Source organism: Staurois parvus, unplaced genomic scaffold (genome assembly GCF_062004578.1).
Source record: "Staurois parvus isolate SC_StPar_1 unplaced genomic scaffold, SC_StPar_1.0 ptg001252l, whole genome shotgun sequence".
NCBI classification, from domain to species: Eukaryota; Metazoa; Chordata; class Amphibia; order Anura; family Ranidae; genus Staurois; species Staurois parvus.
Genome location: NW_028319048.1, coordinates 1,363,447 through 1,389,844, shown reverse-complemented (window position 1 = coordinate 1,389,844; position 26,398 = coordinate 1,363,447). Strand labels below are relative to the sequence as shown.

General features: G+C 41.5%; 1 protein-coding gene across 1 annotated transcript in view; it reads left to right on the top strand.

Annotated features, from left to right (window-relative positions):
* Window positions 1–17,302: 17,302 nt before the first annotated feature.
* Window positions 17,303–26,398, top strand: part of LOC149437853 (uncharacterized) — a 30,986-nt gene continuing 21,890 nt past the window's right edge. The window contains exons 1-4 of the mRNA XM_089660511.1: window positions 17,303–17,407; window positions 23,011–23,279; window positions 23,876–24,043; window positions 25,575–25,627. Of these exons, the coding sequence (XP_089516637.1) occupies window positions 17,373–17,407; window positions 23,011–23,279; window positions 23,876–24,043; window positions 25,575–25,627 (525 nt within the window). The 5' untranslated portion in view covers window positions 17,303–17,372. The remainder of the gene's footprint in view (window positions 17,408–23,010; window positions 23,280–23,875; window positions 24,044–25,574; window positions 25,628–26,398) is intronic.

Below are 26,398 nucleotides of genomic sequence, written 5' to 3'. Positions count from 1 at the left end.
TGATCTCGATCATCAAAGCTCTCAGAAACAACGGTATAAGTTACCAATGGGGCTTTCTAACCAAACTCATAGTCAGACACCAAGGCAGATCATTCGCTATCAAAAATATAGATGACGGCATAAATCTCCTCAAGGAATGGAATATAGTCCCAGTCGAAGACCGTAGGATTGACCGTAACCAGCTCCACCAAATGGAGGGTGACTGGACCTGAACGCTATCTTCAAGCAAGTCGGAGTCCCAAGCAATTCATCCCAATCGCTGCTGTAGAGATTAGGCCTATCTATAACTACAGCTCTGTTTAGTTCTTTGTGGACATTTCTAAATGACAACTACTTGTTCTCAAATATTTCCTCACGCCCCGCTATGTCAGTAGTCATCCAGACTACCCATGTTTCTTGCATTGTTAACAAGTTGTTTTACCTGCAGTTTTTCTTGTTCTTCTTACTACCCCTATCCAGTCTTCAATACTCCGTCACCACCCTACACTTCCTTGGCAAATACCTTCACAAGACCAGCATACGAGTACCAACTTTCCGCACATGGAATCTAAACATCGGTTCACAATAACACTGCAAGCTTCACGCAGCACTCTTCAAACATCTGTAAATCTTACACCAACCTGCTCAACTACTTTGCACAGATATAATTCATCTCAGACCCATCTAACCAGACCACCGTCACAAGATGATTAACACTGAGGCCCTGATTCACTATTGGGCGTGGGCGCATATTCATGGGCTTAAGCCCAATTTTCATGGGCGTCCGTCTATTTTTTACCCTGCAACCTAATTCACTATTGAGCAGCGCCCATAAGCAGACGCCCAATCTAATTCACAAAAAGACACACGCCCGGAATCAGACTCACAAAAACAGACTTGCTAAGAAGCACGTCTAACACCATGAAAAATCACTGCAGAGACGTTCACTTAGAAATTTGCTTTGCCAAATATCAGGACTTCACTTTAAACAATATCTGCTATTTCCAAAAAAATTAAGAATGTGTTAAAAATCGTTTTTTTCAAGGAAATCGACACAGTAAAAATCTAGACGCCCGTGCAGTGTCTTTGGCAGATAGAACTGAGCATGTGCAGAACACATTTTAGACTTCTGCCATGAGCGTTTGTTTTTTAGCCACTGACTAATAGTGAATCTTACTGTGGAGTCCTCTGACAGCCGGCACTCGGTCGCGTCTATTGTGTTTAATAAACAGCACTCGGCATATCTTCATGTAATCTAACTAGATTTCCTTTGTTCTAGTGATTCTATTTTTGTTTCTTATCCTTTATAATTATTTCTGTAATGATTTAACTGATTTTGAAGGTCTAGATAATATTTATTTTGACAGCTGAATGTAAAAATAAAGGTCCGCAATAAAAAAAAAAAAACAGCGTGGGTCCCCCCTCTCATCCATACCAAGCCCTTCAGGTCTGGTATGGATATTAAGGGGGAACTCCACGCTGAAATTTAAAAAAAAAAACAGCGTGGGTCCCCCTCAATATCCATACCAGACCTTTATCCGAGCATGCAGCCCGGCAGATCAGGAAAGGGGGGGGACGAGCGAGCGCCCCCCCCCTCCTGAACCATACCAGGCCACATGCCCTCAACATGGGGGGGTGCTTTGAGGCAGGGGGGCTCCCCCCCCAAAGCACCTTGTCCCCATGTTGATGAGGACAAGGGCCTCTTCTCCACAACCCTGGCCGGTGGTTGTGGGGGTCTACGGGTGGGGGGCTTATCAGAATCTGGAAGCCCCCTTTAACAAGGGGGCCCCCAGATCCCGGCCCCCCCCCCCTACGGGAAGGAGTCTGCGGTACACGGTCCGAAGACTCATTCACAAAAAAACTAAGTGTGGTGTAAAAAAAACACAGTACAGGGTCTTTGACAAGTCCTTTATTAAAACAATGTCCCCCGAAGTAGATCCAACGTCAATCGCGGCGGCGGCGACCCGAAAAAAGGAAAAAAAAAAAAAAAGGTTCCGCTCCCGTCCGAAGCTTCCAGCCTTGTGAAGAAAAGCCTAGCTGACATTTCTTATATAGGTATGGGGCGGGGCCAGCCGGGGACATCATCCCAGTGACCCGCCCCATGTCACATGCTTGCTGTTCCCGGCTGGCCCCGCCCCATACCTATATAAGAAATGTCAGCTAGGCTTTTCTTCACAAGGCTGGAAGCCTCGGACGGGAGCGGAACCTTTTTTTTTTTTCTCGAGTCCCTGCCGCCGCGATTGACGTTGGATCTACTTCGGGGGACATTGTTCTAATAAAGGACTTGTCAAAGACCCTGTACTGTGTTATTTTTTACACCACACTTAGTTTTTTTGTGAATGAGTCTGCGGACTGTGTACCGCAGAATCATTCACGTGGGGGGGGGGGTGGGATCTGGGGGCCCCCTTGTTAAAGGGGGCTTCCAGATTCTGATAAGCCCCCCACCCGCAGACCCCCACAACCACCGGCCAGGGTTGTGGGGAAGAGGCCCTTGTCCTCATCAACATGGGGACAAGGTGCTTTGGGGGGGGAGCCCCCCCTGCCCCAAGGCACCCCCCCCATGTTGAGGGCATGTGGCCTGGTATGGTTCAGGAGGGGGTCGGCGCTCGCTCGTCCCCCCCCTTTCCTGACCTGCCGGGCTGCATGCTCGGATAAGGGTCTGGTATGGATATTGAGGGGGACCCACGCTGTTTTTTTTTTAAATTTCAGCGTGGAGTTCCCCCTTAATATCCATACCAGACCTGAAGGGCTTGGTATGGATGAGAGGGGGGGACCCACGCTGTTTTTTTTTATTATTTATTTAATTCATGGAAATAATTTAAAATTCAGCTGTCAGTGGGAAACCCCGATGACAGCTGAAACATTCCTTCTGTCCCTGCAGAGAGCTCCGCTATTATATTTGACATTAAAAAGTATAGAGACTGCAATATTGTATCTATTTGTATCCATTCCGGATATAGATGTTTTTATTCGGATACATATAGATACAATGTTGCAACCTTTATAATTTTTAATGTCAAATATAATAGCGCAGCTCTCTGCAGGGACAGAAGTAATTACTTTGCTATTATATTTGCCAGCCGTAGTCGGGGCGAAAATCGAACAATTTTTTTACCATTGGTGGTAACGTCGGCCCATTGAACAACCGATTTTCTTTTTTTTTAAACGGTCAGTTTTCACCCCATCTATGGCCTGCATTTTTCTTTTTCTTCTTTTTCTTATTCTTTTTTTTTATTCTTCTTTTTCATTTTCTTCTTATTTTTCTTGCAGGTCATGGCTCATGTGCAGATTTTTTATCTGTTAAAAGATCAGCCAATTTGCCGATCATTGCAGCTAAAATCGGCCGATCTGCAAAATCGGCCAATTTTTATCCAAATTTACCAATTAAAAAAAGTTGCAAAATCCCCAAAAATGGTTGACCAATTAACCCACTAACGGGCCGAAAATCAGCCGATTTTTTTTTGCGGACGATTTTAGACCCATCTAAAGCAGGCCATAGATGGGTCTAAAATCGGCCGATTTTTCTGCCGAAAAAAAAATCGAACGATTTTCGGGCCGTTAGTGGGTTAATTGGTCAGCCGTTTTTCGGGATTTTGGCACATTTTTTTTATCAGTAAATTTGGAACAAAAAATTTCCAACTTTACTGGTAAACAAAATATGCTAAAATCCCCAAAAATGGCCGACCAATTATCCCAATAACGGAAGAGGCCCTTGTCCCCATTAACATGGGGACAAGGTGCTTTGGGGGGAGCCCCCCTGCCCCAAAGCACCCCCCCATGTTGAGGGCATGTGGCCTGGTATGGTTCAGGAGGGGGGGCGCTCGCTTGTCCCCCCCCTTTCCTAAACTGCCGGGATGCATGCTCAGATAAGGGTCTGGTATGGATTTTGGGGGGATCCCCAAGCTGTTTTTTTTTTAATTTCAGTGTGGAGTTCCCCCTTAATATCCATACCAGATCCGAAGGACTTGGTACGGATGGGAGGGGGGACCCCACGCTTTTTTTTTTTTACATTCAGCTGTCAGTGGGGAACCCCGCTGACAGATGAAACATTAACACATGGCTGTCGCTCCTACAATCCCGCATGAGTTATGTTATCAACTCATGCAGCATTTTAGTAGTGAAAACCAATGCAGCGCTCATGTTTCAGCTGTCGGCGGAGTTCCCCACTGACAGTTGATGTAAAAGTATTGCAGGGAATTATAAACAATTTGTAAAAAACCCGGCGTGGGGTCCCCCCTCTCATCCAAACTAAGCCCTTAGATTGGATGAGAGGGGGGACCCCACGCCGGGTTTTCCAAACTAAGCCCTTCGGGTCTCGTATGGATGTTAAGGGGTAACTCCACGCTGAAATTAAATAAAAAACAGCATGGGGTACCCCCCAAAATCCATAACAGATACTTATCTGAGCATGCAGCCCAGCAGGTCAGGAAAGGGGGGTGGGATGAGCGAGCGCCTCCCCCCCCCCTCCTGAACCATACCAGGCCACATGCCCATACCAAATTATTCAAACATTTGTAAACAGACCAATTAACTGAAATGGTTTGACATTTGTACCCCAAATATGACGTTCCCTGAGGCGTTGGTAAACCGAGGTACGCCTGTATTGGTATTGCAATCCTTTGTATTGGGATACATAGAACCAACATACATGTGAATTGGCAACATAGCACAACATTTGTGTCACATTGGAGATATCTGGCTAGTTACACTGACCTTGCCCAGGGACCTAGGATTGATTCACAGCACAGAAATACAGGCTGGATTAGCAATGTAGCTCCGTGGATTAGTGGTTAGCACTACTGCCTCACAACTCTAGGGTTGTCGGTTTGAATTCCAACCCTGGTGAGGAAGTAGCATGATCTCCGTGTGTGGCTGTCTTCACATACATGTTCTGGCAACATCTTTGCTTTCTGTCTAAGTGATCCCTAAAATGTGAATTAGAATGAGGCCTTGTCTGTTGAAACACCTTCAAAGCTGCACCTTATGTGAATGTCATACAATGGGGTAAGATAAGAGCCTGGAGCACTAATAGATTTGATAATGATGGTTTACACTCCACCCACTTTTGTGAAGGATTTGGCAAGCAAAGAGCTGACAGAGAGAGAGAAAGTCTGCAAAGTCGCACCCTATTGTCTGCTATTAGAGTGACCACATGGGTGCGTTTCAAACACTGATTTCTATAGTAGTACATGTACTACTTTAGTGGCAATTTGCATAGAGATCTGTGTCAGATGTCTTGAAAATTGCATTGAAATGGTCAACTTTACTGTAAGTCGCAGGATTTGTAAATCAGCTTTGCCCAGAGTGTAATGTTTGGTGATGTTTGATTTCTGGAGTGTTTTGCCAATTGATGGGAAATTCACCATACTAGTCAAATCGATTTGTCATTTTCAGTATTGCATACAAGATGTGGTCATGTGACTGTCTTAACTCATGCGAGAATCTGGAGGGAATTGTGACCATAGTAGCAATAAAGGTTCCAATTGGGGTTCCCTTTCACATCCCTGCTCAATGTTCTGTGGTATGCTGCACACGTACATTTCACTGTATATATCTTTCTGATTTGTGGGGCCTGTATACCAAGGGTTAATGCAGGTAGGAAGCGGATTCATCAGGTGAAAACACTTTCACTCACATTGGTGGGTGTGGCTTCATTGGGGGTGGGGCCTGTATACCAAGGGTTAATGCAGGTAGGAAGGGGATTCATCAGGTGAAAACACTTTCACTGACCAAACTAAGGTCAGTGGTGGGTGTGGCTTCATTGGGTGTGGGGCCTTGTTTGGCGCTCCAAATACAACCTAGCTTATATAAAGATGTGCAGTAGGGAGTGATTTGGCCTGTTACTAGGCCGGGTGGTTTGTGACTAAGTCCTTGCATGGTGTGGTTTGGGGGAAGTAGAGATTTTGTGCTGAATCGCCCCAGACACCACTCAGGCTGTGTTTGGAAGTGGGCTGGAAATGTTGGCATGTTTTTGGCCTTGTAAAGTGTTTGTGTGTTATTGCACAATGATTGTTTTTTCTCTTTGCATTGAAAGCCTCACACATGTCAATCGTTTTGTTTAAAATCTGCTCTTGTTTTAATTTTGTTTGCTTATTTAGACTCCAATGCATTTTTCTGACAAACCTGCTGACAAATGTATGTGTAGGGGATTTTTAGAGGTGGGAGGGGATTTGTAGAGGTGGGAGGGGATTTGTAGAGGTGGGAGGGGGTTTGTAGAGGTGGGAGGGTTTTTTTTTCACATGCTTTGTTTTCTTGATATTTTGATCTGTAGACTTTTTTTGTGAATGGATCTTTATACTAAGTGATTGTGTAAGTAAATCCTATGTGCACGAAAATGTTACTTGATTCATCTTCCCCTTAGTTTCCTGCTATAACCTGAGCACACACAGTTCACTAGAAGTATCTTTAGATTGTAAGCTCTTATGACCAGGAGTGTTTTATTTTTGCCACGTGATACCTATTTTTGTGACTCACCAAGATATTGACTGTACCTACTTGTTCCTGCTGACCAAATAAATGAAGATATATTTAATCAATAAATGTTTGACCGATGTTTTTGTGTTTATTTTATGTTCAATATATGAACAACCTTAATAGTTACTTTGTATACTTATATAATCTGCTCAAATGTAGCTTGTAAGAGCGTGAATATGCAAGTGGGTGCAAACTGGCTTTTTCAAAACCAAAAAAAATAAAAAAAATAAAAATAAAAAACCCGCTTGCACCACAATATTATGTACTAATGAATGTCACATTCACTGTGCAGCCAGCTACAGGTTTTCTACAATTTGATTTACAGTAATAAAATAGTCCACACTTTGTTGATTTTTGGCCTTTGGCAACAAATATTAGCCAAGGTTAAAAAAACAAATCAATAAGAAACACATATTCGCGAAAGCTATCATAGTCGCGCATAGAAATGCGCGACCGCGCACAAAAAAATGTGCGATTGCAAACAAGCGCCAAACAGGTGTCCCCATGGCGCATGAACGGCTATCATCCTGGAAGTCCGTCATCACGTGCGTGCGCACCCGGAAGTGGTTGTGGGGACTGTAAGTGGATGACAGTGGTTGGAGGTTTCTGGAGTTGGAAATATTTTGTAAGTTTGGTTGGCATTTGGACATGGTGAGAGCACAGTTCTCAGCTGAGGAGATGATCCTTATATGTACAGTAAGTGTGACCATTGCAAATATGTTAATAACATGTGAGGGACAGGTAATTGTAATGTTGTGGGTGGGGCCTAGCAGAATCTCACTTGGTGCACATGCTACTTATCTGTACATTAGCTCCTGGGTATTGATGGGTCAATGATATTAACCACTTGCCTACTGGGTACTCCTACCCCCTTCCTGTCCCGGCCAATTTTCATCTTTCTGCACTGTTACCCTTTGAATGACAATTGTGCGGTCATGCCACATTGTACCCATCTTAAATTTATATCAGTTTTTTCACACAAATAGAGCTTTCTTTGGGTGGTATTGACTTGCTGCTGTGTGTTTTACTTTTTGCTCGATAAACCACAAAATAGCTCATAATGAATAAAAGTCTGTTTATATTATAACATTTGGTAAACTGGTAATTTAGCAACACTGATGTGCGTTGATGAGGCAGCACTGGTGGGTGGCACTGCTGGCCACAGGTGGGCGGAACTGTTGGGTGGCACTGGTGGGCACTGATCATCGGGGCCGACCCATGCTTTGATAACTGCTGGTTCTCGGCAGTACTTTCCACACATTCTGACAGCGTGATGAAAGTGCAGCCAAGACCCGGCAAATGCATTTCCCGCTGATCAGCGTGTCATTGGACGTGGCTGATCACATGGTAAAAAGCCGCTGTGATTGGCCTTTTACCACATCACGCGATCAGCTGTGTCCTTAAGACACAGCAATCACGGAGAGCGCGTTCTGCCAGGATGTCATATGACGCCCTCCCAGAGCTGCCTGGATGCAGTGTAGCGTTATTCGGCTATCTGCGGTCGCCCAATAGGTAACCAGCTAGGCCTTCATGGCTAATCTTTGAATATCTGGACATGTATACTGCGTATAATGCATTACATTCTACAATGTGTTGGTGTACATGGTATTACAGTGTGCAATGCGTTGCTGGATTCTGCATGACAGTGGACAGCGTATCACAGTGTGCAATGCGTAGCTCTATCCTGCATGACAGTGTACAGTGCATTATGCAGGCCATAGACGGGGAGAAAAAAGGCAGATTTTTCTTTTAAAAAAACGAAAAATCGGTAGTTCAAGCGGCCGATGTTACCAGCAATGGTAAAAAAAATCGGCAATTTTCATCCCGTCTACAGCAAAAAGTGTCCCTGCAGAGAGGTCTGCTATTTCTTTGACAGTTCCTTGACATTTACAGCGGTTGCAACAATGTATCTATTTGTATCCATTTAGGATACAGATGTTTTTATACGGAAACAAATAGATACAATCTTGCAACCGCTGTAACTGTCAAGGAACTGTGAAAGAAATAGCAGAGCTCTCTGCAGGGACACTTTTTGCTGGGCTGGAATTCCTCTTATTTTTCATTCTTCTTCTTCTTCTTCATCATCATCCTCTTCTTCTTCATCATCATCCTCTTCTTCATCATCATCCTCTTCTTCATCATCATTATCATCCTCTTCTTCTTCTTCATCATCATCATCATCCTCTTCTTCTTCTTCATCATCCTCTTCTTCTTCTTCATCATCATCATCCTCTTCTTCCTCTTCTTCTTTTTCATCATCCTCTTCTTCTTCTTCATCATCATCATCCTCTTCTTCCACTTCTTCTTCATCATCCTCCTCTTCTTCTTCTTCTTCTTCTTCATCATCATCATCCTCTTCTTCTTCTTCTTCATCATCATCATCCTCTTCTTCTTCTTCTTCATCCTCTTCTTCATCCTCTTCTTCTTTTTCTTCTTTTTGTCTTCCTCTTGCAGGTCACTGCTCATGCGCAGATTTTTTATCGGTAAAAAATCGGCCGATTTGCCCATTATTGCCGCGAAGATCGGCAAAATCGGCCGATTTTTTTTCCAACTTTACCGATTAAAAAAATCTGCCAAAATACCGAAAAACGGCCGAACAAATAGCCCACTAACGATCCGAAAATCGGCCGATTTTATTTTCGGCCGAAAAATCGGCCGATTTTCGACCCATCTATGGCCTGCATTACAGTCTACAATGTGTGGGTGTACACGGTATTACATTGTACAGTATATTACAGTGTGCAATGCGTTGTACACTGCAGTGTGCACTAAAGCATTTTACACTCATGCACTGTACACACTAACGCATTTGACATTTCTAGTGTGCAATGCCTTGGACAGTACAATGCATTTGCAGTATTGGTGTATGTTTATGAAGCACAGATAATTCATCTGATTTTAGTTATCAAGGAGAAGTCTTCTCTGTCCCCCTGTTTATGAGGTGGAGGACAATTGTTTTCCGAAGAAGAGAGGAGACATTTTTTCAAGGAGATCTGTATAGATTTCCAGAGATATGTGTAGATGGTTGAGGGGCTGCATGTGATCTCCGGAGATAATTGTGATTAACGATCACCTGAGTTAAACCAGTGAATGAAAAGTGTAAAAAAACATGGATTGAAAATAATCTGCAGTGACCACTGTGCTTTGTCAAGCCACATATTGGCACATTCTGGTATCACACAGATGCCATGTGAAATTTGCAGTGTTTTCTGTGCAAGCGCTGCACCGCATCACAACCGCAACCCCTTCATGCCACCTGCTGTGGCTTTCTAGGTGAAGTTACCAACACACCAATATTGGTACACAAAGCGTATTGCGATTTGCCACATTGGATGGCATGCCTATTCACACCCATGTGCATACCCTGAAAAAGGGTCCTGCACATTTTTGGCCCGGATGCGGTGCAATTTGAGGTGTGCAAAATGTTTGTCTCTAATTGCAACGCACACAAATTGCATGTGATTTGCCCAGGAGTGCGGTGTTAGACCACAATGCATGTATGTGAAGCCAGAATAAAAGGATGTGGATTTTGTCTACTTTTACTTGCGCATGTTAACATTATGTAAGTGCATTTTTCTTCTGTTTAACATGCTATAGAAATGCAACATGCATTTGGATGGAGTGTTTTTGTATGTGCATTTTGGAAGTATTCTAAACACACATTGACCCTAGGGCCACACCATATCTTAAGCCGTGTTTGTCAGAAATGCTGTACAGTACATTTAAAGCGGATTTACACTCCACCTATCAAAAAATAACAGTCATCAGCTACAAAAACGGTATCTGCTGACTTTTAAAAAGCAGCCGCTTACCACAGAGCAGCCAAAATCATTCATTTAGCTGCTCCTATGCCAGCATTCCTTGGCCCCTCTCTCCTGTCCATTGCTCCCCGAACAAGCACCTTGTTAGGTGTGATCCCAAGAACACTCCTTCATGAGCCACGTAGACCAGAGAGGCCGGCTTTTCAAGCACATCATGAAATCAGGATGGGGCTCCACTTCAAGTAAGCATTAGTGTGCCTGGGGGAGGGGGGGACCTTGGGCCTTTCCAAACACAGTAGATGCTCCAAGAATGTTTCCTTCAACTCTTGAAATGGTTAAAAAGGAAAGACCCTCTAGATAGCCTGCACTGAGAATTGACTGTCATGATGACGTGTCAATGATTATTTGCTCTCATTTTTCAGGAGTGGTACTGCTTGCGGTTGAAGCTGGTAGAAATCCACCTTCACGTCCTCCACTCACCTTCACTTGTGGCCAGTGGATATTTTGTGGCCCCAGGCAAGAACTGGCATCGAGGACCTGCATAAAGACCCTGGCATGCCAGAGGTGGTTTGGAAGCAGCACAGCGATTTGACCATCCCTTTCCTCTGTGTTGGTTTTAGGGTGCAGAATTGCTTCTCGTTGGTGAACGGACTGTCGCCGGATATCAGAGTCCCCATATTTTCAAGATATGTTTTAGCCATGTTGGCTTATTTTTATGTTCAGTCAATTAAAGACTATTTTTTGTTACCTTAAAAAAGTGTCAGATCCTCTTGATTGTATTCCTGAGACTTCAGATGGCCAGATAATACGCAATCTGAGGAAAAGTCAGTGCAATGTCCTCCACAAGTAGCTAAAGTCTGTCATAGGAGGACCTACCAGAACAATGCATTCATTTGTAGTGGGCCAGGCCCATACAGTACATCATGGAGGTTTGCTATGAAGGAACATTCACGTTTGGATACTTCAGCTCATGTGGTTTGTTTCCAAATATTTCTGCCCATTGCAGCGTATTGACTATTGCAGCTCAATAAAGATCAGGCATACAGAAAAGTGTACCTTGTCCATAGAATGGCCACTAGGAGGTCCTATCTGGGCACACAGATCTGGCCTATCCATAATTGTGGAAAATGCAGATTCGGATGCTTTATAATATGAAGGGGTCAGTTCACGCTTGCTTCAGGGGAAACATTACAACCAATTTTGTTATTTTTCATAGGAAAACATGGCCGATCCCTAGATGCATTGCGGTACATAGCAGAGGTTCAAGATACTCCATAGAAGAACTTATTGTTCTTCCTAACTATACAGGTGGCACAGACACAAGCATACACCCAGGGCCACTGTTAGATATCATGGGGCCCCATACAGCATACCTGACAGCCCCCCACCGCCAGAGAAAATATCCAAATTATATATATATATATGGTAACAATACACAACATTTTCTTCATGGACACAATCACAAACAAATTCCTGTTCAATCCAAATGATAAAACTGTACTGAGTTAATAAATCAAACGTTGTGTAATTGAGGGCTCATTCACATGGGTGCTCTGGCCTGTAGAGTGCGAATCAGTGGTTGGTTTTCGTGGCTGTTGCCATTAGCATGCAACCTATGTTACACTATGTGAATACTGCAGATCCTGCATTCAGGGCCACTTCTCCACGCCTTCACACCTGTCAGATTAAAACCTGTGTTCATACAGCTGCTGTGTCCCCATAGTGTAACAGGTGGCTCTAGCCACATAAACAACCCACTCATTCATGCTGTACAGGTCAGAGGACCTGTGTGAATGTGGCATTTTGTGTTTGTTATATTTATTTTTTCACAAAGCCCATTGAATTCAATGGACTGCTTAACATGTGGAAACATGCCAAAATACTGCAGGCATGTTATTTTCCAAGTGTGTTGCACCTAACCGCACAGTAGTGTGGTGCCATGCGTTTTTGTGGCTGTGAATGGGGCTGTTTTTAATAGACGTGTGTAGGTGCAACAACGTTTTCATCATGGTACCTGCGCACATCTACATAGGGCATTGCATTTCTTTGCTGTGCTGGAAAATGTGTGTTCTTGCATGCGTTTCTGCACCACCAATGGTGTGAACAAGTCCTAAGGGCCGGTTCACACTATAGAAACAGTCTAGATGTGTTCCTGATGGTTTTTTTTCATGCCCTTTTGGGATGCATGTTTAGTGTGTTCCAGTACATTTTGGATGCGTTTTGGACATGTTTACATTGTATTTTTGTATCCCTTCCACTTATTTTTTTCTATTTTCTTTGTATTCAATGTAGTTAGGGACATGTGCGTTTTAGTACATTCAAGGACGTTTCAATGTGTTCCAGTACAGTTCTGTGCAGAAACAATGCAGCGTGGTCAACTTTGTTTACAGCACCTGCAATGCACTGAAAATGCAAGCGCTGATGTGAACTATGACATTGACAACCACATAACCTTCTTTCTGTGCGTTTGTGATGCCGAAAAAGCAACTGAAACACATGTAGTGTGAACTGGCCCTAAAGGTTATTAGAGGTCAGGGAACGGGACTGACCAGGAATTGTGAATTCAATCAGACTAGTGGTGAGATACAATCAGCAATTGTATAATAATGTGAGATCTGAGCTGTAGCTGATAGAAAATGAGACACATTCACTTGATCAGTAAATAGATAGTTAAAGAGTGGGGCGGTGATCCATAGATTTGCATATGGGACAGGTGATGATGGGGTGGGGGAGGGGGTCAAGTTGTATAAGGAGACAGATTTAAAAGAGAAAAATGTTACAATGAAATATACACGGCATGAAACTTGCACATTTCCTAACTGGCAGAAGAACAATACATAGGTAACATTCATCCACTTTCTAGTCATTAGGCAAAATCATAATTGATTGATCAATATTCCTGGCACTGACACAACCCAGAAAGTTGATCTCCATTTTTTAGGCTGTAGCCATGACTGGGATTAGAACCCATGACCCAAGTGCTGTAAGTTCTGAGCTCTAACCACTAAACCACTGTGGGAGACACAGTTTGAGCTATAATGTAGAATAGTTACATTGTTTAAAACTGATAAAGCGAGCGCTGGTCAAATGATATAGACTAGTAAAATGGTATTACACAAGATAAATATAACCACGAACAGTAGTGCATGAACTCGTGAAGGGTCATCCACCCCTGTGACAGTGTACTACACTATTGAGCACCTTTCTGGCTCCTGTGGCTGAGCTAATTCCTCCCCAGGACCATTTGGGCACCCACCCTGATGGATGGATGGATGGATGGAGCTAGATGACTAACCCATAGCTGCCAGCATACCGCTGCACCCCCAGATGTGCGATGTGTATAACCCATGCACATTAATACTTTTGTTCTGGTGAGTGTAGACCCGTCCCAAGGGTGGTTTACCTTTCACGAGTTCATGCACTACTGTCCGTCACGGAGAGATCACACGTGCCATTCATAGGCACTCTCTGAGTTGGTACTCTCACACCAAGGACATTCCATTATTCAGGAATGATTCTATGAACTTATTTTAGCACCATTTACAATATTACATCATTGTTGCAATTCTTTGCACTTTTTGGTTTTTACATGCGTTCATTATTGATCACATGCATTTATAGCGCTGCACTTGTCTTTAACATAGAATAGTTACGTGATTAAAGAGAATGAAGATATATAATTATATTGGGAAATTAGAAGTATATAAATTATTTGAGATATAAGTGTGAAAATGTTTAACATTTGAATACAGAATGTATGACATTCATTAGTAAATGCATTAGTTTCCTGATCATTTTGGAGACACAGCAAAAAAAAGAAATAGAAGAAAATAGAAAATTCTAATACAGGTGTACTATTTATTACATTCTAAGAATTCTCTTTTGCCATCATAAGAAAGCCAATGTTAATAAAGCCCGCGCTTGTGCGCCATCTAGCGAACATATCCGGTATTGCACCTAAACACGTGCCAGACGGGATACCACATTTAGTAATAGCAAAGTAGTCAGTAGACGCTCGTTAATGAGCTTGCTAGACGCTGGTCAGACGACTGAATGATTGACCGGAGTCTGCCTGAATGGTCAGTCTCTGCTGATAGACTCACATCTTAGTGAATCAGGGCCAATGATACAATGATATACTAATATAACAATACAATGATATAATGATACAATGATATACTAATATAACAATACTATGATATAATGATACAATGAGATACTAATATAACAATACTATGATATAATGATACAATGATATAATGATACAATGATATACTAATATAACAATACTATGATATAATGATACAATGAGATACTAATATAACAATACTATGATATAATGATACAATGATATAATGATACAATGAGATACTAATATAACAATACTATGATATAATGATACAATGAGATACTAATATAACAATACTATGATATAATGATACAATGAGATACTAATATAACAATACTATGATATAATGATACAATGAGATACTAATATAACAATACTATGATATAATGATACAATGAGATACTAATATAACAATACAATGATATAATGATACAATGATATAATGATACAATGAGATACTAATATAACAATACAATGATATAATGATACAATGATATAATGATACAATGATATACTAATATAACAATACTATGATATAATGATACAATGATATACTAATATAACAATACAATGATATAATGATACAATGATATACAAATATAACAATACTATGATATAATGATACAATAATATACTAATATAACAATACTATGATATAATGATACAATAATATACTAATATAACAATACAATGATATAATGATACAATGATATAATGATACAATGAGATACTAATATAACAATACAATGATACAATGATATAATGATACAATGAGATACTAATATAACAATACTATGATATAATGATACAATGAGATACTAATATAACAATACAATGATATAATGATACAATGATATAATGATACAATGAGATACTAATATAACAATACAATGATATAATGATACAATGAGATACTAATATAACAATACAATGATATAATGATACAATGAGATACTAATATAACAATACAATGATATAATGATACAATGAGATACTAATATAACAATACAATGATATAATGATACAATGATATAATGATACAATGATATAATGATACAATGAGATACTAATATAACAATACTATGATATAATGATACAATGAGATACTAATATAACAATACTATGATATAATGATACAATGAGATACTAATATAACAATACAATGATATAATGATACAATGATATAATGATACAATGAGATACTAATATAACAATACAATGATATAATGATACAATGAGATACTAATATAACAATACTATGATATAATGATACAATGAGATACTAATATAACAATACAATGATATAATGATACAATGAGATACTAATATAACAATAGTATGATATAATGATACAATGAGATACTAATATAACAATACTATGATATAATGATACAATGAGATACTAATATAACAATACAATAATATAATGATACAATGATATAATGATACAATGAGATACTAATATAACAATACTATGATATAATGATACAATGAGATACTAATATAACAATACTATGATATAATGATACAATGATATACTAATATAACAATACTATGATATAATGATACAATAATATACTAATATAACAATACTATGATATAATGATACAATGAGATACTAATATAACAATACAATGATATAATGATACAATGATATACTAATATAACAATACTATGATATAATGATACAATGATATACTAATATAACAATACTATGATATAATGATACAATAATATACTAATATAACAATACTATGATATAATGATACAATGAGATACTAATATAACAATACTATGATATAATGATACAATGATATACTAATATAACAATACTATGATATAATGATACAATGATATAATGATATATTAATAAAATGATATAATTATAAAATAGTAATAATAATAATAATAATACACTATAATAACATATTAATACAAAGTTATACTGATCCTAGATTGTGAGCTCTAAAGATCCAGGCCCTCTGTTTCCTGTTGTACCAAATTGTATTGTAACAGTAATGTCTGCCCTCATTTTGTACAGCGCTGCACAAACTGTTGACGCTATATATATCCTGTATAATAATAATATAATGATATAATAATACAATGATATAATAATGCAACGGTATAATGATATAATAATAATACATTGTAATAGCATAATAATACACAGATATAATGATACAATGTTATAATGATGTAATAATATAATATAATATAATACAATGATATAATAAAATGTTACAACGGAATAATAATAATAATAATAATAATAATACATTAAAATAAAATAATAATACAAAGATAGATTGTACGCCCCTTGAGGGTTAGGGACTGATGTGAATGTACAATATATATGTAAAGTGCTGCGTAAATTGATGGCGCTATATAAGTACCTGAAATAAATAAATATAATGATACAATGATTTAAGGATATAATGGTACAATGATATAATGATGTAATAATAAAATGATGCAATGGTATAATGATATATTGATACAATATAATACAATACAGTATAATAATAATAATAATACATTATAATAACATAATAATACAAGGACATAATTATATATTGATACAATGGTAAGATGATGTAATAATATAATATAATATAATACAACAATATAATGATATAACAATACAATGATATAATGATACAATGGGGGGGGGGGGGAGATTCAGAATCTGGTGCAGTTGTGTCTGGCAGCCAATCAGCTTCTGACTTCAGCTCGTTCAATGAAGCTTTGACAAAAGCGATATAATGATATAACAATATAATAAAACAATGATTTAGTGATACATAATACTAATATATAAGGACAGGAGGGGGGCTCACACCGTCATCCCCTGTCAGTGATCAGTGAGCGTTGTCATACTGACACTCCAGATCCTTCTATGGGGGAGGGGCAGACATGACGCAGATTTTCAAACTAAAGTGAAAGTGAAAGAAGTGGATGAAGAGATCTGATCCTTATAGAGGGGACATCCGACAGAAGAGCACAGATCTGACAGATCTCCCCGAGAGATGGACTGGCCGCCCTGGGGAAAGAAAAAGACAAGGTAACACATTGTATCTCCTATCTGTATTACTGTGTATGGAGGAGGGGGGGGGGGGAGGGAGCAGGAAGAAGAAGAGAGGGGGAGGGGAAGAGAGAGAACTCAGTTCACAGTATATATAATGTATTTCAGGTACTTATATAGCACCATCAATGTATGCCACGCTTTACATATATGTTGTACATTCCCATCAGTCCCTGACCCTCAAGGGGCGTACAATCTAAGGTCCCTCACTATATTGTAAAGTGCTGAGCAAACTGTTGGCGCCATAAATCCTGTATAATAATAACAACTCCCATCATACATACACATATTTGGGACAATTTAGACCGGAGCCAATTAACCTCCCAGCATGTCTTGGAATATATATATATACATCAGGCGCAGAGACAATCACGGGCCTTACAATGAAGGTAAACAAGGACAGCGGAGTTTTTATTGCCAACATTTCCATGACGCTCAGTTCACATTTGTGAAGACTTGAGAAACACAGACTGAGCTCCACCAAAACAGTAAAAACTCTGCTCCTTTCATTCACCGCCGCTCCAATGAGGAATATTCCACAGAATTCCCAGCAGAGTCCTCTCTATATGATCTTCCCCAGGACACAGCTCAGCTTGGAACTCTGCTGATTTTCCACTGCTGATTACTCAGGAAACAGAAAGGCAGGAGAAAGAGTAACAGTGACTTCTCCAATGTATCATTCTGTATCATTATATACTGTAGAACAGTCACTGATGAGAAACAAAGTACATACAGACTTTACATAAGGCAATTTTAAGCAATGTATAGGCCATACGTAGCTGAACTTGTTGAAAAAAGGCACATAATCCATGTGACTGGAGGAGGGGAGTGAATACGGATCACGGCAGGCGGGATTCTGATATTGTAATGTGCGCCATTAAGGTACGTTGATTGGCACTCAATATACAAATGTTAGAGAACAATTATGTCCCAGATTCATCTGCCATCGCTGCCGGCTGTAGACCAGCCACTAGAAACACGAGTAAGCGGTTCAGTGCGGGTCAGGTTATGGCTGCGAATTGTGTTGATACCCCATTGGCTCAGAAGTTTGGTTTCTTCCTCTTGGGATCGTAGCACGTATGTGTGACCTTGGGGAGTAATGGTAAGTTTTGTAGGAAAACCCCGCTGACGGGTGATATTGCGCTCCCATAATTGTGTAGTTATGGGGGAAATTGTTTGCGTTGTTGCCGATTTGGAATTTGGCGAAGGGGTCTGATAATTTCCCCATTTGTTTGGCCACTAGGAAAACCCATTCCTTAACCTCCCTAGCGGTCTGATGATGTCAGTATTTCTGTGCTCAAAGCGGTACATTATTTTGCATGGAAATATGTATTTTTTTTTATTGTCGGCTGTAATTCTTAAGAATAACTCCCTGAAATTTGTCCAAACAAGAGTCTAGTAAACATCCCGGAGAGGATAAAACTTGAAACACAAAATCATAAATTATAATATAATAAATAATCATAAAAAATAATATAATAATAAATGTAATTCAATAATATAATCAAACCAAAAACACTGAAATGTGAAATAGAGCGCCAAGTTCGCACATCGCTGAGTTCAGTCGCAGAATCATTTTCAGTGTCTGATGAGGAATTTCCCCCACAAATCATTATCACTCAATTCTGCAAGTGGTTCTGATTTACTATCGCTGTTCTCTAGTCGGTCTAAAACCGCGTCTGACCTAAAGGGACGCTTTTTGGACGCCATGGACGTTTCTCAGTTTCCAGGCAGAAAGAACGGCAACAGTGCAGGCAGGGCACCGGACAAAGCACTCGGGACAAAATGTATGTGAAATGGTTTGATACAGGAATGTTATACTATGTGATTTTACTGTATTTAGTGAATGTCACTTTTTAACATTTTTAAATTTCCCGCCATTTCAGTTTCCGTACGTCCCGTACGGAAGAAGGGTGCCGGCATCGGCCGGAGGACATTGCCGGGGACGCTGCAGGGGGGACATTGCGGGAGCGCAGGACAAGGTAAGTGAAGAAGAGATCCCAGAGCAACGCCGCAGTGTATTCCCGAGTGTAGCTGGGGGGGTTACCGCTTGTGGTACTAAAACTTTAATCCCGAGCTACACTCGGGAATACCGCCAGGGGGGTTAATGTGGAAAAAGTGTATCCTCACACTTACATCCCTGGGAATTGCGTATGGTAATGAGGTCGGTTTAATCAGCCTATGGGCTCAGTCTATGACAAAGTCTTTGGGATTTTCCATTGGAAGAAGAGCTTTTAGTAATTGCTGTAAAAAGGAGATGAGCTCGGCTGTGGAGACGGATTCGGAGTTTTTAATTATTTCATCTCAACGTATCTTCAAGATCCCCAATTTTTGTTTTCAACCATTGGATGTCAGAGTTCTGTTCTTCAATCCATCCACTAAGCTATTATGTGCTTCTGCAAATCCCCCATTTTTCTTTCCATGTCCACCCGTTCTTCCACTCGCTCAATGTGTGTTTCAGGTTTGGAAAGGTTTTCAATTGATCTTCTTGTATGTTTGAGAGGAAGCAGCATCTCTTTGGTAGTGTTAGCAGATGCCGGCTGGTTGGAAACTCTGCTAAAGTTTATAGCAGGAGCGGACTGACAACTCCCGGGGCCCCCGGGCAATAGGGGATCATGGGGCCCCTGTGTCCTTGTCCAAACTCAAAAAAGCCTATGAAAAGGTACCAGGGGCATCTCATGGGGCCCCCTACTGACCCCGAGCCCTCGGGCAGTGCCCGAGTTTCCAAATGGTTAGTCCGCCCCTGGTTTATAGTGTTTCAGGGTTGCAAACAGTTTCTGAGTCCCATTACTTGACATTAGCTTTTTAATCACCAAACCTTTATATTTCGGAGAGGCAGCTGGGGAGAAAGCAGGGCGCTTCTGTGAGCCTTTATCCTCATTATACAGAGATTGTACAGAAGCTGCTGAGTGTTGGTGACCGAGACCGCTCTGGGGAGAGTGCTGTGCGGAGGGAGCATGCTCCATGCCTGACTCCTCTCCTCCTCCTGGGGCCGCCATGTTGCTGGCACCTAGGAAGAAATCTGTGAGCCTCTTATGTAGGCCATACAAGGGTCAAATTCCGAATTAATTTTCTTTAGAAAATTGGAAATTTTTGTGTGTTTTGTAATCTGGTGGTGCCGCCATTGATTTCAAAATTCAACAAAATTTCACCTCGTGTTGCTGCAGAAAAGAAGTTTCGTGTTCAGAATTTACTTTTCTTTCCAGGTCACAGCTCACTCTACTTTCATTTTTTATAGCATTTCTCTCACAATTTCCATCATTGATTAGAAATTTGTTAATTTAAAAAAATTTCCAACATATATTGGATTGGCGCTAAAAAATCGGCCGTTGCTGTGGCCCACTAATGGTGCGAAATTCAAGCGAAAATTCTTAGGAAAGATGTTCGAAAGAAAATTCTTTTGGAATTCGACCCGTGTATGACCGATTTTAGGATGTGTAGAGCCCACCGATCGGCACTTGTGAGAGGGAGCTGCGCTGGGTGTGTGTGCTCGTGGCCGGTGCTTGGCGCCGCTCTGATGTAGCTGATCCCCTCCAGATCTCCCTGTCTAGGCAGCCATACTGCCCCATGGCTAGGCTCTGCCCCCCCACCCCCATTAATTTTAAACATTTTATTGGATATGTTTTATAGTAGAAAATAAAAAAAATATATTTTTTTTTTCGAAATTATAGATCTTTTTTTGTTAATAATACAAAAACTCACTAAAATCCAGTTAATGCCAAAGCGCTTGACACCTGTAAACATGTCTAAACGCTTGTAAAAGTGTTAGATACTTTTACAAATGTCAGCCATTTTTCTGCAAAAACACTGCTGGCTTCCTGCTGGGTCTCCTGTACACATACGTGTTTTAGGGATACAATAGAGACTCAGATACACTGAGGTTGAGCCTTAGTCTGGTTTTTCTTTTCTTTTCACCTATGTGTAACCCCTTTTACAAGTGGGTGCAGGATGTTACAACAAACACAAGATGGCAGTGTCCTGCAGAACAATGGCATTCAAGCTTTGTAGAGCATCCCCATGGAACTTGTATGCTGAACCGCAGGACTTTGCTGAGGAACAGTGTAGTAAAGAACTACATTTCCCAGAGGAGCTGGTGTGTGGGCAGAAGTGTATATACACTGCTCAAAAAAACTAAAGGAAGACTTTTTAATCAGAGTCAGGGGCGGACTGACCATTTGGGCAAGGACACAGGAGCCCCATGATCCCCTATTGCCCGGGGGCCCCATGAGTTGTCAGTCCGCCCCTGATCAGAGTCTAGCATCAAGTCAATGAAACTCCTGGGATATTGATCTGGTCAGGTAAGTAGCAGAGGGGGTTGTTCATCAGTTTCAGCTGCTTTGGTGTTAATGAAATTACCAACAGGTGCACTAGATGGGCAACAATGAGACAACCCCTAACACAGGAATGGCTTTACAGGTGGAGGCCACTGACATTTTTTTTCCCTACTCATCTTTCTGACTGTTTTTACTAGTTTTGCATTTGGCTAGGGTCAGTGTCACTGCTGGTAGCATGAGGCCAGACCTGGACCCTACAGAGGTTGCACAGGCAGTCCAACTCCTCCAGGATGGCACATCAATACGTGCCATTGCCAGAAGGTTTGCTGTGTCTCCCAGCACAGTCTCAAGAGCATGGAGGAGATTCCAGGAGACAGGCAGTTCCTCTAAGAGGGCTGGACAGGGCCATAGAAGGTCCGTAACCCATCAGCAGGACCGGTATCTGCTCCTTTGTGCAAGGAGGAACAGGATGAGCCCTGCCAGAGCCCTACAAAATGACCTCCAACAGGCCACTGGTGTGAATGTCTCTGACCAAACAATCAGAAACAGACTTCATGAGGGTGGCCCTCGGGCCCAACATCCTCTAGTGGGCCCTTTGCTCACTGCCCCGGCACCATAGAGCTGGATTGGCATTTGCCATTGAACACCAGAATTGTCAGGTCCTCCACTGGCGCCCTGTGCTTTTCACATATGAGAGCATGTTCACCCTGAGCACATGTGACAGACGTGAAAGGGTCTGGAGAAGCCGTGGAGAACATTCTACTGCCTGTAACATAGTTCAGTATGACCGTTTTGGTGGTGGGTCAGTGATGGTCTGGGGAGGCATATCCATGGAGGGACGCACAGACCTCTACAGGCTAGACAATGGCACCCTGACTGCTATTAGGTACAGGATGAAATCCTTGGACCCATTGTCAGACCCTACGCTGGTGCAGTGGGTCCTGAGTTCCTCCTGGTGCATGACAATGCCCGGCCTCATGTTGTTAGAGTATTCAGGCAGTTCCTGGAAGATGAAGGAATTGATGGCCCCCACCTCTGGGATAATATGTTTTTGGTCAATCAAAATAGACTCGCCTGCTGCATCATTTTTTCACTTTGATTTTCGGGGTGTCTTTGAATTCAGTCCTCTGTAGATTGATAATTTTCATTTCCACCAAACGATGGGGCGTCCTTACGTTCCTAACACATCACCCCGTCCATGTCAGTATAAATATCCAGCATGATATATTTCCCCATTGAGATCTGAAAAATCTTCTTTTAATTTTTTTTTGAGCAGTGTATATGATAATAAATACATTTACTGTTCAGCAGGAAGATGAAGGTGTTGGGGATCACATCCAGAGGACCTGAAAGTGACTTCTCATGGTTGAAGTTCTTTCTCACGCAGAAATATTCAAATCTCTTTGAAGTGAAATATCTTCCAATCTCCGACTACAACCGAGAAGAATGGGAGGAGGATGTGGGACTGTGTTCTGCCGTCATTCTCTATCACACCGAACACCAAGGAGAGTTTAATATCACCGATGTAGATGGAGTCTTATATGACAGTGAACTATATTACATGAATACTATTCTGGGTAAGAAATGCTTCTTATTTAAAGGAAACTAATTCCTGAGAAAAACTTGGAGGCTGACTACTCATTCTGAAAATGCTAGATCTTCTCTCCTCTCCCCTCCTTTCCCCTCCCATCCCCTCCTCTCCTCTCCCCTCCTCTCCTCTCCCCTCCCCTCCTCTCCTCTCCCCAAACCCTCCCCTCCCATCCCCTACTCTCCTCTCCTCCACTCCTGTCTATTCTCCTCTCCCCTCCCCTCCCCTCCCCTCCCCTCCCCTCCCCTCCCCTCTCCTCTCCTCTCCTCTCCTCTCCTCCCCTCCTCTCCTCTTCCTTCCCCTCCTCTCCTCTCCCCAAACCCTCCCCTCCAATCTGCTCCTCTCCTCCACTCCCATCTATTCTCCTCTCCCCTCCCCTCCACTCCCCTCCCCTCCCCTCCCCTCCCCCTCCTCTCCTCTCCTCTCCTCTCCTCTCCTCTCCCCTCCCCTCTCCTTTTGCTCTCCTCTCCTCCCCTCGCTTCTCCTCTCCCCTCCCCTCCCATCCCCTCCCCTCCTCTCTTCTCCTCCCCAGCACTGAAATCCCGCCATCATGGATAACATCCCCCCCATGCTGTGTTCCTATAGGCAGAGAGAAGGTGCTGGTCATGTTGGATAATATCAGTGAAGAGGAGAGATGCAGAATTCCGAAGACACCGCAATCCCTGTCCGCTCATCTCATCTTCATTCCTGAAAAAAACAAATCTGAAGCCACAAAAAAGGAACTAACTGAATTCTTTGAGGCTGTTTCAAAAGGTAAAATGTATATTTGAAGGTGTTGAACAAACAATGGCGCTGATTCATAATGATTGGAGATATCTTCATCTTCTTCAGCTACATCATTTTATCTCTTTACTGATTTATTCCAGGTACTTGTACAGCGCTGGCAATTTGCGCAATTCTCTACATTTATATATATATCATATATTTGGCAGGGGCGGACTGACCATTTGGAAACTCGGGCACTGCCCGAGGGCCCGGGGTCAGTAGGGGGCCCCAAAAGATGCCCCTGGTACCTTTTTCATAGGCTTTTTTGAGTTTGGCCCCATGATCCCCTATTTCCCGGGGGCCCATGAGTTGTCAGTCTGCCCCTGATATTTGGTACAGTCACATCAGTCCCTAACCCTCAAGGGCGTACAATCTAAGATCCCTAACTCACATACATACATACACATACTAGGGACAATTTATACAGGAGCCAATTCACCTCCCAGCATGTCTTTACCAGAAATGTTCTATTCGGAATATCTCCTTTTACAAGTGCTAAAAATTCCCGGTTATTCAGAAGGGATGAGCTAATGGTTTGATCTGAGCGCAAGTGGCAGTGATGTCATTGACCATACATGGTGATATCACCTAGGAAACCCCACCCCCTTGTATGGAACAGTTGTCATCCATGTTTGCATTTGCATGTATGTACGGGATGGGGTGGGGTAATGGGGTGCTTTTAAATTTGTTGCTTTGTTATCTTTATATGTTTATTTTCTTTGTACTTTTTAACTTTATTGCTATCTCAAGCAACAAGCCCCCTTGTGATAGCTTTGGGCAGTGACAGGCATTCTTTATGGAGACAATGGGTTCTATTAGACCCCTGATGCCCCCCTTGCCCTCCTAAGCAGCTGATCAAACACAGATTGTGCTTGATCAGCTACTTCTCTGGCTGTACTGGCCAGGGAATGACTGCTCTGAAACTGGAAATGATAACATCCTTCTCACATTTGACATAATTTGTCACAGAGGGGATGGGGAAGAGATGTTCCTCCATCTCCTCTGTGGGAAGCCATCCCGGCAATTGACTGTGGCCCTAGGCTCCTGGGAGGAGCAGCAGAGCCCAGGATCCACTTCCTGCAGAGGTGCAGGAAGGGGCTTCCAAAAGCTGTAAATGTGATTACTTTCACTTGGCAGCCCATCTCCAGCTGAAGAAAAAGGTACCAGAATCAGGGCTACAGCTGCATCCATGATCCTGATATGACCACATAGAGCGGTGCTAATATGATGACATCAAATCCACTTTCTGCATGCACTACGAATGCACTATGACCACTGCGGTGATTTCCTTCATTCACTGTATGGCCTTGATTCTCTGGGGTGAATGACGCTGGGTGTTATGCAAACAGGGGGCAGCACAGTGTCTACGTAGTTCACACTTACGCCTAGCAGCACTAGGGTTGTCCCTTCAAATCCCAGTCACGGCACCACCTCCTTGGAGTTTGCAGGAGTAAAAGTCTAGTATTGTTTTTCTTTGAGGTGGTAGTGCGACTTATAGCTCTGTGTTTGTCTACATTAGGTGTGAAGACATCTCAGAAGAAGAAGAGCACCGGAGTAATACCTATAACTCATGTATGTATGAGACGTCACCCTTATCATGTATGAAGATAACAAGAATAAAGTGTAAAATGATGAAAGACAAAATTCATACAAATATTTAAGGCATGACCTCATGGCTAAATCTGTACATGTGGAACAGCGCTGCTCCCTGATATCTAATCCAAAAGATGAAATAGCTAAAAAATATTAAAACATTATATACAGAAAAATCAACTTGTTAAAAATGTGCAACAAATTGTGTGCAAAAAGCCGATAAAATGTAGCAAACCCTCCGAACCTCCAATACACATATGGTCTAACATTGTTGAATGTCCCTGCCTGGAGCAATATGTGGGAAGAACCGCAAGGAAATGAAAAATGAGAATTGGGGAACATATTAATAATATTAAAATGGATTTGAGAAACATGATGTCTCTGGACATTTCCAGATGAAACGTAATAAGGATCCCAGTTTGCTAAGAGTTTTTGGTATTGAAAAAATAATTGGAGGGGGAGTGATATGGAAGGAAGTGTCTAAAAGAGAGATCTTTTGGATTTTTGAATTAAGAACTTTATGTCCACAGGGGTTAAATATAGATTTGGATTTAAATTGTTTTTTTTTAATAAAGTTTTGAGAACTATAGAATAAATTGCACTAATCACTCTATAATTCAGAAATGTGTTCTATATATTTTCAGTGTGATGAGATAGAATGTCATGTATCAGTCACAGATTACATTGCGTTAGACCATATGTGTAGTGGAGGTTAGGAAGGCTCAGGGGCGGACTGATAACTCATGGGGC